Genomic DNA, 18,666 nt, shown 5'->3' with positions numbered 1-18,666 from the left:
AGTGGCCACCTTATTAGATACAGCAGGAACCTAATAAATACTCACCTGACAAGAAATATCTTAAACACAACATGAGTTCACCCCTCCCTCATGTTATTACTGCTTATTTGGTTTATGCAACCCACATGAAGATTTAATTACTCGATGATTATTGTACCACCCTCATTACTTACCCTCCCTCTCATATCTACAGCAGCAGGAGACCTAAACACACACATCCAGGCCACTTTATTAGGTACAGGAAGTGCCTATTAAAGCAGCCACTAAGTGTATATCAGTGCTCTGGATGATAATGTGGTAAACTGGATCAACACGTTTCTGGGTGAAACCAAGCTGGGGAGTACAGTGGAGAGTGAAGATGACTGTCAAAGCTTGCACGGAATCTGGACCAGCTGCAAAATGACAGATGGAATTTAATGCTGACAGCTGTGGGGTGTAGCACTTCAGTTGGATAAACTGGTTTAGAACTTACACAGTCTATGATAGAGCACTGAGGAGTGCAGTAGAAGAGAGGGATCTGGGAATATAGATACATAATTCCTTGAAAGTGGCATCACAGGTAGCCTGGATCACAGGAAAAGCTTTTGACACATTGGCGTCATAAATCAAAATACTGAGCACTCCTTCTTACTTTCACTTCTTCCCGTCCTTTCCAGTCCTGAAGAAGGGTCTGGGCCCGAAACGTCAACTGCTTATTCTTTTCCATAGATGGTGCCTGGCCTGAGTTCCTCCAGTATTTTGTGTATGTTGCTTTGGATTTCCAGCATCTGCAGGTTTTCTGGTGTTTATTGAGTACACGAGTGGGGATGTAATGTTGAAGATGTACAAAAATGCTGCTGAGGCCTAACTTGGAGTATTATGTGCAGTTCAAGTCATCGACCTGCAGGAAATCTATCAATAAGATTTGAAAGACTGCAGAGAAAATTTACAAGGATGTTGGGGACCTGAGAATAGGTTCTGAATTTATTCCCCAGAACAAAGGAGAATGAGGGGAGTTTTGAGGTATACAAAATTGAGAAGTATACAAAGTTATGAGGGGTTTAGGTAGGGTAAGTACAAGCAGGCTTTTTCCTCTGCATTTGGGTAAGCTAGCAATAGAGTGAAGGGTGAAAGGTGAAATGTTTAAAGGGGACATGAGGGGGAATTTCCTCATTCAGAGGCTGGTGAGAGTGTAAAAAGAGCTGACAGTGGAAGTGATAGATGTGGGCTCGATTTCAACATTCAAGAGAAGTTTGGATATGTGAGGGATGGGCGGGGTATGGAGGGATATGGCCCAGATGCTGGTAGGCAGGATAATAATTCAGCATGAACTCGATGGGCTGAAGGGCTCCTTTCTGGGCTATATGACTGACGCCGTATGACATTTCTACACACCCATGCTGAAACCATAACAACTTTGACTGAACAATTTCATTCTGTTCTAAATACGCTGGAGCAACAGACAAATCCTCTCAGAGCTGATAATGACAAGAACACTGAGGTTTAACCCATTTTGTAAACACAGCCTCCTGCTTTATATAAACTCTCAATCAAAAACATATGGCCAATCAACATTAGAGGGTCAAAGATAAAACCCAGAGACTACACAGCAGATCATTAGGCATCTCTTCAATGTGTGCAACAGCCTGGTTCCACATTTTCATGACCTTTTTTTCTTCTAATTAATACCTCTGATTATATGCCAGTGAAGGAATCATTCCACTCTTAGGAAGAAGAAAATAACAAAGCTAATTACATGATGGTCATTATCAAAAATGTCAACTGGCAACAGGAAACACACATGTTCACACAACTGGAGCTACTTGTAAATATTGGTATTTAATAAAGATAACAGGTAAAACTTCTATTGCATAAAATCTCAAAATAAGAGAAAGCTTGATGCAATGTTGTCTCACAAAACACTTACCAGATAATAAGCCTCTTCTGCATACATCCAACAGATTTGAGAGGTAATCTACTTGGCTATCAATAGTAACTGGACCTTGTGAGCTTCTTAGTGGTTAGAACAACAAACGTGACAGGTTATGGTCACAAACAAAAAGCACATTTTGAAGACTGCAAGCGCTCCACTCGAACAAAACAAAGATAAATGGCAGTATTTCATTGATGGTTCTATAAACAACCGGAGTACACACTGAATTGAAACTTGTCACATTGGTAGGGATGTTTAGTGTAATATGGGGAATACAGAGCAAATATGAAGAAAGCAGGGCAGCTCCTCAACCTCCTTAGAAGTTTACAAAGATTCAAAAATATTAACAAACTTCTACAGATGCGTGGTGGAGAGTATATTGATTGGTTGCATCATGGCCTGGTATGGAAATGCCAAATCCCTTGCATGGAAACTCCGACAATGAGTAGTGGAAAAGTCCCAGTCCATCAGCACATCTACATGGTGCACAGTCGTAGGAAAGCAACATCCACCACCTGGGTCATGCTCTCTTCTCGCTGCTGCCATCAGAAAAAAAGATACAAATGCCTCAGGACTCACACTACCATGTTCAGGAACAGTTATTACCCCTCAACTGTCAGGCTACTGAACCATTGGGACAACTTCACAACTTCAGATGCCCATCACTGTACTGTTCTCACAATCTATGGAATCACTTTGAAGGAGTCTTCATCTCAGGTTCTCAATATTTATTGCTAATTTATTTGTTATTGTTATTATTATTAAATTATTGTTTCTTTCTTAGCCCAAGTTGGTAAATCCTGAGGACAGGCATAGCCAAGCACACACAATATTCAATTGCTAGGAACTTTCGGACTATTCTAGTGATGGTTAGTTTTGTGGCTTTCTGGAGATTTAAACAAATATTGCTGTGTAGGCCTAATTGTTTAATGCTACTTTGCAGTGACTTTAGAATAATACTGCTACTGGGACAATGTAACCCTGTTTCTGTTTCATAGTCTTTCAATTTCACCTTTAAATTCAGCTTATTTCTGGCATTTTTCACTTGTTGAATTCTGTATGTTATGTGTGTTTGGAATGGTAGAAGGTACAAGAGCCTCAGGACTCACACAAACAGGTTCAAGAACAGTTACTATCCCTCAACCATCAGGCTCTTGAACAAAAGTGGACAACTACACTCATTCTATTTTTGGTGTTTCCACAACGATGGTCTCATTTTACAGACTCTTTTTCTTGTTATTTCATGCTCTCGTTATTTATTGCTATTTATTTATATTTGCATTTGCACAGTTTGTTGTTCATTGATCCATTTTACAGTTACTGTTCTATAGATTTGCTGATTATTTATATACATCAATATGGGATACCAGAAGAATTTATTGTCTTTGTTCTATTTTTACTGTTGAGCTCTGTTTGGCATACTTTCTTAAGCCTTGAAGTAAATTCTGTCAAAAGTTTTTCCTTTATCACACTGTGATCAATTTTGATTGTTGATATTTCAGATCCTTCTATGTTTCATCTTCATCCTTCAGTTATATTGTATCCTGCTGCCTGTTTTGTATTCTATTAGCTCTATTGCAGCTTTATGTTTAACGTTCTGCACTTATCCAGTCTGTGTCGGCGTGTGGCCTAGATCACAAGGCATCAGTCTTGTGATCTGAACGTCACTGGTTCGAGCCTCAGCTGAGGCAACGTGTTTGTGTCCTTGAGCAAGACACTTCGAACAACATCGGTGGCATGGACAGGGGAAGGCTTGCAGTTTGGGCAACTGCCGGTCTCCCATACAACCCTGCTTAGGCGCAAATCCATGGTCTCACGAGACCAGCGGATGCCTATCTATCATATCCAGTCCAAAGTTCATGTTTATATCTTTCAAAAATAGTTCTGTTATTTGAATTAATTGCTTTGGCTTTACTGATGATGAAGTGTATAAATTTCAAATGGCCCATGTATAGAAGGTGTGTCAAGGTATAACTTGTTTGGTCGTGTCTAATTTGATACCCTATTTTTGTCCATTTCAGTAAATTAGAGAGCCTATTGCAAGCTAGACAAAACCATAGTGGGCTTACAGCATTGCCCTGGAAATGCCTGTTTATTTTGATAATGGTGGTTGCTGTTTTTTAGTTATTAATAGATGGGATGTTTATAGTTCACCAATACTTCATCAGATGATGTAGGAATTTCACAAGTACTGGGCGTAGTTTATGTATATTAAGAATTTCTATTAACCATGACTATCAAATGCTTTTTGATAGTCAATATAACTATGTGAAAGATTTCTGCTTTTCCACCAGAATTACAAAATCTATGATCTATCATCCTTTTATATCCTTACCTTATCATTCCTTAATTTTCTTTCTCTTTTTTTTTACAGTTTGTTGTCTTTTGCACACCGGCTGTCTGGCATTTTGGAGCAGCCCTTCATCGATTCTATTATGATTACTGGATTTATTGAGTAAGCCCACAAGAAAATGAGCGTCAGGGTTGAGATATGGTGACACATATGCATTTTGATACTAAATTTGCTTTAAACTTTAACTCAAAAAACATTTTCCCAGGATTATATTATTAGCATAGTAACGGACAACCTCCTGAGTAATCCCCTGCATTATACACAGGGACTGATTGTTTAAATGCAAATATTTGGTCAATTAAGCTTTTCTGGCATGAAGATTCCCCAAGTAGAACCTCTTACATAAAGGAAACCAGTTCCACGATTCCAGTGCCAGGGAAGAAATTGCTCCTGCATTGTAAATAATGAAACAACATGACTATTCATATGCTTTTTAAAAAAAAATCAACAACATCCATCAGACAAACGAAAGTGTGATTGTTCTACACATCAAAGAGATTGAAGCAAAATATAGGTCACAGAGTTGTAACTATTTTATTTTAATCCCAAAGAAGAGAGGTTGAGAATGTTTTACGATACGTTGTTGGTTGAAAGTCTGGCATTTCTCTTTCTTCATTCCAAGCTTTTGCCATCCTCCTTCCATCACATACCTATCTGCTGATCATTCAGGACGGTTGACTGCTAAAAGGTAGACTATTTAAGCAGTGTTTATCCTTCTCAGCCACGTGTGTCTGCAGTGTCAATCACAGTTTAATGCCTATCATGTGCAATACCAGTATAATGTATACTAATTGTCAGCATATTTTGAACATGTCCTCATATATTCACCTGGGCCTAAGTAAGAGTTCAGTCCAGTTGTAGGTAATTTGTCTAAATTTGGTTAATTTATTACAGAACTACAACTCCAATGTGCCACAGCTGTGCTACAGTTATCTAATAAAATTTTCATGTAATAACTTTCAGTTGTGTTAAGAAAAATAAAATTTGCAACTGAGATTGACTTTGAAGAACTTTTACCATCGAGAAAAATACAAACACACTCCTAACAAAAAAAAGATTTCCAAAGGAGCTTTTACATATAATTTGCAAACACGAGGAAATCTGCAGATGCTGGAAATTCAAGCAACACAAGCAGAATATAGTATTAATGGCAGATTCTTGGTGGTGTGGAGGATCAGAGGGATCTTGGGATCCATAGGATGTTCAAAGCTGCTGCACAGGTTGACTCTGTGGTTAAGAAGGCGTACGGTGTACTGGCCTTCATCAATCGTGGAATTGAATTTAGGAGCCTAGAGGTAACGTTGCAGCTATATAGGACTCTGGTCAGACCCCACTTGGAGTACTGAGCTCAGTTCTGGTCGCCTCACTACAGGAAGGATGTGGAAACCATAGAAAGGGGGCAGAGGAGATGTTGCCTGGATTGGGGAGCATGCCTTAAGAGAATAGGTTGAGTGAACTCGGCCTTTTCTCCTTGAAGCGAAGGAGGATGACAGGTGACCTGATAGAAGATTACAAGATGATGAGAGGCATTGATCATGTGGATAGTTAGAGGCTTTTTCCCAGAGCTGAAATGGTTGCCACAAGAGGACACAGGTTTAAGGTGCTGGGGAGTAGGTACAGAGGAGATGTCAGGGGTAAGTTTTACTCAGAGAGTGGTGAGTGTGTGAAATGGGCTGCCAGGAACGGTGGTGGAGGGTCTTTTAAGAGACTTTTAGATAGGTACATGGAGCTTAGTAAAATAGAGGGCTATAGATAAGCCTAATAATTTCTAAGGTAGGGACGTGTTTGGCATGACTTTGTGGGCCGAAGGGCCTGTATTGTGCTGTAGGTTTTCTATGTTTCTACACACAAAATGCTGGTGGAACACACCAGGCCAGGCAGCATCTACAGAAGGAAGTACAGACGAAGAGTCCTGACAAAGGGCCTCAGCCTGAAACGTCAACTGTACTTCTTCCTATAGATACTGCCTGACCTGCTGCATTCCCCGAGCATTTTGTGTGGTGCTTTTACATATGATTGTTCTTTGAATGCTAGCTTACAGCTTACTCATGGTCAAGGTGGACTCAATGTTAGTAAGGACCTGCCTCCAATCTGTATTTACTCTACAAAATCAAAGTACCTAGTAGAAATTCACATAGTGACTGGGAGAACATGTACCGAAGGATTGAACTCAGATCATGAGATAACATCTCTACTACCTGTGCCACGGTATCTAAAGTCACTTTTCTGTACTGGGTGACACCCAAGATTAGTTAAAGCCTATATGTGTTTTTCATAGCCATATGTTGATATTCTCCTACTTTTCATTTCTCATTAACAATAAGCAATTATTTAGTTGAATTGGAATTACAGCAGGCCAAATGAGCTACCATTCTGTACTACAAATTAATACATTCACATAAAGTGGATCAAATGTCCACAGCGGAAAGGTGTCAAAATGCCAAAACACACACAAACTGCTGAAGGAACTTAGCAGGTCAGGCAGCATCAATGGAGGGAAATGAACAGTTGACATTTTGGGCCGAATTCATTCATCGGGATTGGAAAGGAAGCAGGCAGAAGCCAGAACCCTTGATGAATTTTCTTAGTCCAAAAATGTCAACTGTTCATTTCCCTCCATAGATGCTGCCTGACCTGCTGAGGTCCTCTAGCACTTTGTGTGTGTGTCGATTCAGTTTTCCATTACTGTATTCTCTCGTGTCGAAAGGTCCAGGTAGGCAGCACACATACTTCAGTCAAAGTCCCCAATTTCCCCATTCTCCAAACCACAATTCATCTATCCCAAAGATCCCAGCAGCCTCTTCCTACTGGTGCCAAAATAAGAATTCAGTTTCAAGACTAAAGCTTTTTACAGTCACTCAGAATAGGGAAGTGATCCCTTCATCACAATACCAGTCCAGACAGCTCAAACTTGCCAGCGTTTAACTGTACCTCTTTAGTAAGATTGGCATGTAAAATATGCAATATATTACACAAACTTTGTTGAAAAGTCAGTAATGCCAAAAATATTTGCTGAAGAATCGATGTATTTTGTCATAACAACACTCATCGTGGAAATAGCTTCAATCCCCATGGATTAAGATATACGAAATTCAGCTATATTGGAAAATACAGCTGGACGAGTAGACAAAAAGAGTTTGTTAAGTTTGACCTTCAGTTAATATTGTGCAAGGACATTTAGCACAACTAGTTTTAACTTATGCAATTGCACATTCCCTTGATGCCAAGACATCTGTTTCATCTTTCAATGTACAGGGGAAAAGTATGCCAGAAATGGCGGCTTGAGCATCACAAACTTTATTATTTTAATCAAGAATGTGCAAAGAACATAATTTCAACATAAATGGGAAAGAACTTTCCCATCTGCTTCAAACTTCAGAGCAGAGAACAGGCACAGAAAGACTTTTTGAAATTTAGAGGACAGTTGTAAGCCTTTCAGTCCACAGCACGTGTGATGGCTTTAAAAACTAATGCCCCTAACTTGTGCTGTCTACAGAACACAGAGAAGAGAGTTAAATTTTCTCTTTAGAGAATAAATCAGAGGTCCTTATTCTGTTGCCATTATACCTGGGGCACTGTTATTAGGGATTCAGTGATTAATGATACAGCATTATTATATACCTGTGGCAATCTGCATTTCATTAAATAATTGTTGAGAAAATGTATACGCTGCCACTACTGGATCACAGACTCTTAGAAGCCACTGGAGTCACTTGCTGCATTTGTGTCTTAAGTTAGTCAATACTGTACCAATCTCTCATGTAGGTATTTTTTAATACCATGTTACTAAAAAGGATCAATTAAAGTCGTGTGCTTCAGAAATTATCTCATCATTAATGGTGGGGCAGTCTTGCGTCAGGAATGATGCAGGATAATGATGGAGTGTCAATGCAATCTATCCTCCATTCACTCACAATCCCATACAATCAAACGTGCAGCCTCCACGGAGTAGGCTCATTCACCTCCCAGGAGAGTAGGACACTTTTGCCCCTAGTCTATTGCCCCTTGGTGTTTACTAAGGAGAATATTATTACTGCGAAAGAAACAAGGGTAACAATTCATGACGTCTTGGATCATATTCTTACTATGAGGAAGGAGGTATTTGCAACCATCAAATGAATTAGGGTAGGAAAATTCCACAGACCCTGACCAAGTTTATCTAGGACCTACAGAAGGGCCAAGGGAAGGCCATTGTAGAGATATTGGCTTAATTGTTAGCAACAGGCAAAGGTCCAGAAGAGCAAAGAGTGGTTAATGTTGTTTCATTGTTCAAGATGGGTAGCAAGGTCAGGCAAGGGAGCTACAGCCTGGTGAGCTGACTTCATCTGTAAGGAAGTCACTGCAGGTAATTGAGGGACAAGATCCAAGATGACTTAGATAGCCAAGGCTTCATCAGAAATAAAAGAAGTAATTAAAAGGATAGATGAAGAAAGGGCAGTAGATGTTGTCTATGCGGACTTTACTAAGGCCCTTGACAAGGTCCCACTTAGCACGCTGATCTGGAATGTTAAGTCACATGAGATCCAGGAGGATCTAGAGAGGTGGGTTCTAAATTGGTTTGATTATGGGAAGCAAAGGGTGATGTTTGTAGACCCATTCTCTTACTACAGGCTTATGACTAGCAGGGTGCCGTGGATGTCATTGTTCGGACTTCTGTTATTCATTACTGATGTTACTGATTTGTATATGAACGCACATGGCATGATTAGCAAGTTTACTGATGATAGTAAATTGGGGGGGGTCTTGTTGATTGTGAAGCAGGTTACAATAAATTTTAAGGAGATCTTGATCAGTTTGGGATGTCGGCTGAGGAATGGCAAATGGATTTGAAATTTTATAAGTTTGAAGAGACCAATTTTGGGCAATCAAACCGGGGTAGGACTTGTATAATGAATGGAAGGGCACTGACAATTTTTTTGGAACAGAAGGGACTAGGAGTACACATATACAATCCACTAAAAGTGGCCACAAAAGCAGATAGGGTAATAAAGGTGTTTAGCATGTTGGCCTTCATCAGTCATGATATCGAGTTTAAGAGTAAGGACATTATTGGCAGCACTGGCAATATGAAGTATAGTTTTGGTCATTCTGTACAACTGCAACATTTGAGAGGCATTTGGATAGGTATGTGGAGGGAAGGAGCTAGGAGGATTAAGAGTGAAACAGGCAATTGGTCAGCATGGAGCAGATGGGCAGAAAGACTTGTTTCTAAGCTGTATTATTCTATGACTCTAACCACAATATAAGAGGGAGACAAGAAATCAAGAAAGTGGAATAAGGGATTAAAAAGTTGATCAATACGGATGTTGATAATGATGAAAATAATCAAAAATAGTTTGTTTACTGATCCCCACCCAAAAGTTTACTCAGCCATTAAAGGGTAAGGTCTTTAATTACACCACCAGTAAGCTTTTGGATCTAGCTAAGAATTAGTTAAATGCAAGACTATTGCTACTAACATGTCACTAGCCATTATAGTTCAGAAGTATGACAAATGACATGCTTTACTGCTTTGGAAAGTTGGCCAAGAACTTGGTAAAGGGTTCCAAACTGGAACGTCAACAGTTCCGCCCCCCCCCCCCCCCCAAGATGCTACCTCATTCCTCTAGCAGATTGTTCCTAGGGAGAGGGTGTGAAATTAATTCAGAAATCATAAAGAATGCTAAATTTCAGTCTTGCCCTGTGTAAATTTTCCCAAGATCAGCAACCAGATAAGGATTTTGAGCATTTACCATCTATTTTTGCCACAAATAACAATGAAAAATTTACAATTTGTTGCAAGTGTGAGACCATTTAATGGCACACTAGCACATAGTTGTCCACTCTAGTCTGAAAGTCTCTTGTTATCCGCTCAAATGATCACCCCAAAAATCACACATTTATTTAAAATACAAAATAGTAAAACAATCCAGATTCTTCCTCAATTGCGTGCATATATCCAATTTTTATTTAATCCTGTAAAATGTTTCAAAAATTTTAATAAGTGATTTGTACTTCCTGATTTGTTGTCTGCAAGAATTCTCCAATTTGACTGGCTTGCTTGATGACTTAACTAATGTTGGATGCCACAGAGACAGACATTGAGGAAAGGATGCTCACTCCTCAGGGATTACTGGGTCTTTGAGATGAGTTAGTTTGTTCCACTGCCAACTGTAGAATCTAGGTTGATGTGCCTATGTAATTACTTAGGATTACCTCTCATATTCACATTGATTCCCTGAAGTAATTCCCTGATTCCTCAGAAATTCAACATTAAACAAGTCTTACAAATATTTCTATCCATATTTTATCTGTACCTGTGACAACTACTTTCCACACTTATAACAATTAACAGAGTTAGAAAGAAGCTGTAGTAAATGGAGCAAAACTAATCAAGAAATAAATATTACTCATTAAGCAGGTCAACAGAAGGAATTGCCACCTTAAGATTTATCAAAAGAACTAGCTTTAACCTCCAAAACACAGAAGCAAGACTAGTAAAGCAATATGAAACATTTGCATAGGCATAATCTATTTCTGCCATCTCTTGGAGAAACCAGTGTTTCATTCCTCAGTTTCAATAAACTACAGAATTGCCTACAGGAGATGCAATCTTGCTGCATGAAATTCTATCGAGCAAGAAATTCAGAAAACATGCCAGAAAAAATAGAAGTGGCACCAGCTATTGAAAATAGTCACATCTAAAACAAATTTCTTTAAAGATTAGTTGCACATTCTGTCTACAGCTCAATATGTTCACACGTAGCTTTACAGGATTATATTAGGGTTGTAATAAATTGGCATGTCATATGCTAGAGCAACAAAGGCAATTTTGTCTAAATCTAGTAGTTTACCTATCTGCTTAATATGTTAATATAATGCAACCAAGAGCCTGACAAAGGCTACTTAACGTTTCTTCTACTGAAGTACAAGTTCAATTAACTAACATAAAGCCAGAACTAATTTCATTCTGATGGTGTGAAATGTTACTTCAGTCCTTGAGCTGCCACATATTTTTCTGGTTGAAGTTGCAAACTTGGCATTGTTCTTTGTTCATCTGGTCACAAACTATGGCCTCAGCATTTGACCCTGTCCTTCATTGTTGCACTGAGTTTCAGACGAGTAAAACATTTTTAAAGGCATTTTGCTTCGGCTTAGGCTCAGCAGCAAGCAAGAGGATTAGTTACCAAAAGTGTTAAAAAAAATAATTCAACAAAAAAAGAGTGTCAAACTGCAAATAAACAATGTCCATGCAGTTCTTGGAAGGAATAAATGAAAAGGCAGAATAATGTTGATGTTATGATCTGAATAACAGCAAACCACTACAGACTCTCAACCCAGTGATTTGATGACAGTTCTTTGGCTTTAAATAAAGTTTCTATTGTAGTTTCTGCAAGAACTTCATTAAATTTGAATTGGCTAAACAGCAATTAGGCTAGGTTATGATAAGCAAGTTCATCACTGTATAAACTTGCATAAGACAGCTAATATTTTAGTTTTAATGCCATAGATGTGGTCTGTTAAATCTGATTTCACAAATTAGCCTTCCAACCCACAACTATATAAAATGTGATCTTGTTCAGACTTGGGAAGAATAATCAGTTTGCAAGCATTTGTCTAAATTTCAATGCAAGGAATTATTTTTCAAGTAGAAAATTTTTGAAATCTTCCTAGAAAACTTGGATAATGCAAAATGGTTCAAATGCAATCCTACAGGCTGCTGCCCAACAATGTGTAAGAATCAAGTACGATAGCAGGACATGGAAAGTGGATGCAATCCCTATTGTGAAGGCAGTTTATGATCAAACCACAGATTTTGACTGTCAGCTCCAGCAAGGCAGTACTGTCTAGACAGCCAGACACCCACACACACACACACCTGTGATGGGCTACAGCAAAAGATAAAGTTTCACACTCAAATTGACAGTTGCATTCACAACATAAATAATAATGTAATTGCTCTGATACCTCACATTAATAACATCATAACTTAGGTCAGAGGAGGAAACAAAATGTTCAATGGTGACCTGTCTACAATTTGCATACAAATTATGTCTCACTTAATATATTAAGGTATATTTCAAAACAGAGAAACAGTGCTGATTGTTAAGCATGACATGACTTTAGCAAGATCAGTTCAGTTACTTCCCGACATGTTAATCATAACCTGAAACATTCCCCTTCCAAGTACTTATCCAGTCACTTAGTGAAAGTCACAATTGCCCCGACATCCACTATCCTTTTAGACAGGGAATTCCTTGTCATGACCACTTGCTTGGTGACAAAGTTCTTGCTCACGCTACTTTTGGCTCTTTTCCCACCCACTTTAAGTCTATGCTCAACAGGTCTTGGGCAATTTAACAAAGGATGCAATTTCAGTACAGGAGTTTTTATTCTGGACCCTTCATGATCTTGAGCACTTTTTACAAAGCAGCTAGAAACCCTCTAAAGCTTACAACACTTTTTGAGTGTTCACATTTCTGGGTTAGCAGAAATTTCAAGATAACAAAAACTAACTAAGTCAGTTCCTGAAGCAAAGCCACAAGAACTTCCTTTGGAGGATCCTGCTGCACATTTCTAGTTTGTTGTGCATTTACAGGATGGATGCATACTCAGCTAATTATCTAAAACAGTACAAAATAAACACGCATGAGAGGTATGTTCAGGTACAACTACTCATTAATTAGGCTGTCAGTAAATAACCAGATTAATCACTATAATGTATCCTATAGCCTCAATATACATCTCCTATTTATCATGATTTTTGCTATATGTAAACTTACTCTCATCTAATGATCCCAGCTGTTCAGTGAGCCACAAATATCTGGTATTGACTGCCCCTCAGGCTCAAGGATGACCCAATTTGCTTTAGATCAATACAATGGAAAAAACAGACTGACATTATAGCGGTCGAGTACATTGAGGTGCCACAGCTCAAAGAGGGAATTGCTGTGTTTATCCCTCCCCATTTCCCACATCTTGAGTTCTTGATCCTGCCTGGCCTCTTCAGGGAAAAGAGTTTCTCTGCAGAGGTGGAACAACTGGCCTTCCAGTAGCTGTTTTCAAAAAACACAAATAAGAATTTTCCCCCAGGCAACTGAGAGCATATTAATAAATTCTTTATTAGTTCATTGGCTTCTCCTCATTACTACCTCAATAGACAGAATATCTGATCTCTGAAACTCCTGATGCTCAGCATTGGTAACCAATTTATAGTCTCTCTGACAGTTGGCACAGGAGGCTTATCCAATATGTGGCTGAGCAAAGCAAACCTGGAATATACCTTCTGTGACTGTTGAATCAAAAGCAGACCCACAACTAGCCTTAATCTACTTGGCTTTGGGGTAACGATTCAGTTCCATGTTCCAACAATCTCTATCGTACAACCTAATCTGGAAATGTATATTTGGACCACTGGGGTAGGAAGGATTCAGCCCAGGTATGATGCCTCAATTGGTTGAAATATGCCTATGGTACACTGAAAGAGCTACCTCACTATAAACTCATGACTGTCTAATCTTCTTCATATGTCCATCTAAAGTAAAACATTTTTCCATTGATAATACAATGTAAAACTGCTGTTCAACATCTTGATTGAAACATGCGCTTTCCACAAGCAGTGAACAAACCAAAAAGTGTTGTATGGTCTACTGTCTTGGTGCTGATCCTGAATTGGTACCCTCATTCTTTCACTGACATAACAAACAATGGAAATTGACTTTCCCTACATACGTCTCCAAAGTCTATCAGATCATTTGATAAAAGTTTAAAATTAAAGAGTCAATCATTAACACTTCCCAATGCCAACATTGATGGAAGCCAAATGGCCCATTAGGTATATGCTGGTTTCGAGATGGTTCCCATCAGTCCCATTCTATCATTTATCCCCCTGCAATTATTCTCTCCCATGTGCCCACCAGTTTCACCCCACCTCCTTCATCCACTATTCCCTACATACTTTTGGACCAGTTACAGAAACTATTAACCTGCCTCAGTCAGAAACTTTGCCAGTTGCTAACAGTGAAGCAAATATCCCTCCAATGGCCTTCCATAAGGTCCTTAGGTGAACTTCATCAGTTTCTGCAGAATTTTTCCACTCTAATGTGCTGGCAGACTACAAATACCTCCTTACTCATAATAAAGCATATGATCCAAGACCTCTCAAATTACTACCCTTGTTTCTTTGGCATTAATAATATACTCCTGAGTAAACTCCAAGGAGAAATAGACTTGGGGTAAGTATCCAGCTCTCCTAGGAGATGGATAAAGCTTTACTCACTGGAGGCAGCACATTTGATTGTAAGGGATTTTGGGTGAATGGTGGATCAACTGTGCTGACACTCAATCACTATCCTGCATCATTCCCCATGTAAGACCCACCATTAATGATAACTTCTTAACCACACTATTTGCAAGGGGAGAGGAAAAAGTCAACAGAATACATGCCAAAGTAAAAGGACACTTAATTTGACATTATGCACAAAACAAAATGGAGTCTCACTCTTTTCATATCTACCACATAATTCCAATCCTACATCAATTTCTCAACATTAAATTAAAACAGGCCTTCCTGAAAATAAATGAAAAGGAATCTTTTCTGATATCAGGAGAATTGCTTAAAAATAATGGACAGAAGAAACAAAGATTTTAAATACAACAATTTATGATCTGGAAGCAAGTTTGACTGCAAATTTCAAAAGGGAATTGGATATACAGCAAAGAGAAAAATATTAAGGGGCCAAAGGGAGGAGAGGAAAGATTACCAGTTGGGTAACTCTTTCCAGGAACATGAGGGCCAAAAGGACTCCTTTTATGACGTGATTCCACAAAATCAATTCCAATTTGCCTTGCAAATAAAATCTCACTATACTTCATTTCCCCCCCATTTAAATTCCCACTTCAGAAACATACCCTCTGAGTTCATAAACCAAAAAAATGTCTTGCACGTGTCAAAAATCATCACCCACAACCCAGGAAATCTACTTCATGCCAACTACCACTCCTACTTGCCCACCTTCCAAAAAAGCAGCTCATCTTACATTCTCAGGAATTATTGCGTCTTAGTACTATATTAATTATCAGCCAAGCAGCGTCAGTCAATAACCCAACATTAAATGCACCGCATTGGCACTGTTTGGTTGCAGCAATGGGGCAATCTATGGAGACTGTAACTACTGAGAGGCCCCTTAAATATTTTCATCTTCAGTGGAAAAAGCTCAACATGGAACAGATTGCAAGAGAATCAGGCACTTTCTCACATATAAATGGTAAATTCGTTAGTGAATCAATTTTAAAAAAAAATATACACAGCGAGGCAGTCTGCAAAGATGTCCAAGCATTAGTTGTGCCATCTCCGTTGTTGCCAATGCAATACTTAGCAGAGAGAGGGGGAAAAATCAGCATTCCCACAATATAAAATTCCTGATAATCTTGCCAGGCAGGCACAAACTTTCACCATATCCTGCTTTAAAACAGCTGCTATAAATCAGCACTCGAGTTCACATGATGATTAAAAACATAACTTTTTTTTTATTACGTGTGCTTTTAGCTCTCTGAAAGCCTTTTTTTTTACTGTTAACTCCGCGATCTGGAGAACGTCCTGTGAAGTAAAGCGAGATTTGATATATATATATTTTAAAAAATCCTTTAAGTTAAAAGAATTCCTTGAGATTTGCAGATCCGACAACACAATTATTCCAGTCCGCTTGATTCATGTATCCTGGAGTCAGCTACAAGCACTTTCATCTCTTGCAAGTGAGCTAGTCAGGATATCATTAAAAAACTATATAACAAGCCCCAGAGTGTCCTTTCCTTTCAAGTATATTCCAAGCTCCCAAATACCGCTTCGCACACTGTACCGGCATCAGAGAGAAAAAAAAGCAAAACTTTTCAAATGGACAAATTGCAAATTAAAAGCTCGGCTGAACAAAGAAGAGAGAGCAGCTCCGGCGGAGACAGCAGCAGAAAGCTACGTTGCAATCACATTGATATTTATGTATCATTTAAGGCAAAAATCCCAAGTAACGTTTATTCATCATTTTGAAACAAAGGGTAGTTTCACATTCCCAGCTCAGATTTTGACAGTTCAGTGTGGAGAGGAATTTTCCTGACTTTTGTCCGCGCGTTCCCTGTTAAACGAGTGATTTTGGGGGAAGGGATAGAGAACTGTGTTAGTGCCCCACGTCTGTGTTCGTGCCCCACGTCTGTGTTCGTGCACTTACCCATGTTTGAACTTAGAAAGGCGAAGCTGGTGGACAATAGTGTTCCGTTTCTTTTGCAGCAGCCTGCTTGCTTTCTTGCTGGTGCTGAGCTCCGCTCTGCCTCTCTCTGCCGGGTCGATGTGCCTGTGCCAGAGCTCAGCGCTCACAGCAGAGAAAGAAAGTCCGGCTGACGTCAGGCGCCCTGCTGAAGAGAAGAAGGATTAAATAAAGTCAGCAAGAGCCTAGCTAAACATTGAAGAGAGTGGGGAATATTACCTGGGTGACTACAAAACTTTTCCAACAAGTATAAGTGACAGCCAAAGTGCTCAGCAGCACAACGGGCACTGGTTGCTACCAAATGATGGTGCTAGTCAAAGCGTTGAGCTCAACACAAACAGTGATAAAAACAGATTAAAAGCGTATTTTGGAATGCCGAACAATAAATTTACTGTTACTGGATCAATCTAAGGCCAATTTTAGATATTTAAAGTAGCAATTATGGTGAACACCAATCTTGCCTCTGAGATTGAAAAGATTCCCCAACCTCCACTTCAGCTAGTCATACTTTACTAAGACATCAGCAAAATTGAATGTAATTCTTCTGGCAATAAAATCATAAAGTATGTATGTTTTCTATGATTGTCCGTAATATATTTAAGATCTGATATTTGTGCAAAACTGTACTTTATCAGGACCAGAGACTGGTGACTCCAGTCCTGATGAAGCAACATTGATGGTTCATTTCCCTCTATAGGTGCTGCCTGGCCAGCTGAGCTCCTCCAGCTCTTCCAATGTGTGTTGTTCAAGGCTAATCACCAAACTGTATATGCTTCCAAAACAAAAGAAAATTAATTTGGTACATTACATCATTATAGGTATTTTGCTAGAGGAATCTTACGTTATTTCCACATCCCATATGCACTTTATCCCACAAACTTAAGTTTATTTCTTTCAAACATACATCTAATTGTCTTATGTAGATTATTTTCCCCATGGAATTATTTTGGTCCAATACTTTCCAAGATATATTTCAGTTAACCCCTCACTTTGATCTCTTGGTGGTAATTTTAATGCTCTATTCACAAAAAATCACATTCTTCTTCACTTGACCAAAACCCTTCATTATTTAAAAAAATAAACAGAGTTCCATCATGTGGCTTTCACTCATCCAGTGTAATTACATCACATATTTAATCTTTAATCAAAGCTAATTTTCTATAATTGATATCAATCTTGTGAATCAATTACAAAAACAAAAGTTCATATTTATAGAGAGTGACTATGACATCATAAAAATTCATATGTAGGGGGGTCTGGAAGAGTCTAAATCTGAGACCTTTCAAAGGCAAAAACCCTGCACTATTCTGTGGAATATTGTGAGTTTGTGGGCAGCAGGGAGTGGGGGGAGGGTGTTTGGGCTTTACCTCCAATCTTTACTCCGGTCTCCCCACCTACTGCTATCACAGGTCATCTCCCTGGAGTGTACATTAGTCAAAAACTTACAGTAAGTTGCAAAAGGGGCATCTGATGAAGTGATCATAAGCTTGGCCAAAGAGACAGTTACTTTAAATATGCCTTGGTGCTCTGAGAACTGCACAGAAGAGGAGATGAGGTCTGGGGTAGATCATGCTGAAAGATGGAGCAAGCTTGAGGGGCCAATAGCCAAAACCTGATCCTATTTTTCATGCTCTTATGCTTAACTTATGTCTTGCACAAATTTATTGTTACTTCTTCAAAACACAGGATTCTACTGGCACATTCTCTAAATAGATTCATCTACCTGCACTGACGTTTTTAGATAATATTCCAGAGATACAGATTATTTATTTTTCCATTAAGTTCATACTCTCAATGTGTTTTACTCCCAGAATATATTGCTTCATACATGGACATTCAGTTGCATTTTCATCCAATCTTGCACCAGATTGGTAACCATTTAAGGTTTTCCTCACCTTTCTGCTAAGTCAGTTGCAAATGTGCCAATTGGCATCCCTTATTTGTAACTTTTCTAGTGTTGTCTTGTCTCTATTTTATGATATTGTTTTTCCCTTTCACCAGTAAGTTTTTCCTTGTCCATGCATCATTATGTGGCCAAAAAGCAAGATAGATGGTATGACAAAGTCCTTCACTAATGTTAACTATCCTGAAATGGGAATATCTCACCCAGATGTTTCTTCGCTTCTCCACTGCTAGATCTGTCCTTGGAAACCTACCACTGGCAA

The 18,666-nt window shown here is 38.9% G+C and overlaps 1 protein-coding gene across 2 annotated transcripts in view; it reads right to left on the bottom strand.

Moving 5' to 3' along the window:
• LOC132393154 (proteolipid protein DM gamma) overlaps positions 1 to 16,791 on the bottom strand; it is a 182,934-nt gene extending 166,143 nt beyond the window's left edge. The window contains exons 1-2 of one of the 2 annotated variants that reach the window (XM_059968041.1): positions 16,721 to 16,791; positions 16,466 to 16,649 (exon numbers count right to left, since the gene is read on the bottom strand). In XM_059968041.1, the coding sequence (XP_059824024.1) occupies positions 16,466 to 16,469 (4 nt within the window). In that variant the 5' untranslated portion in view covers positions 16,470 to 16,649; positions 16,721 to 16,791. The remainder of the gene's footprint in view (positions 1 to 16,465; positions 16,650 to 16,720) is intronic. The other variant, XM_059968040.1, reaches the window with a different exon arrangement.
• Positions 16,792 to 18,666: the final 1,875 nt, after the last annotated feature.

Source organism: Hypanus sabinus, chromosome 4, assembly GCF_030144855.1.
Source record: "Hypanus sabinus isolate sHypSab1 chromosome 4, sHypSab1.hap1, whole genome shotgun sequence".
NCBI classification, from domain to species: domain Eukaryota; kingdom Metazoa; phylum Chordata; class Chondrichthyes; order Myliobatiformes; family Dasyatidae; genus Hypanus; species Hypanus sabinus.
This window is presented reverse-complemented; position numbering and strand designations above follow the sequence as displayed.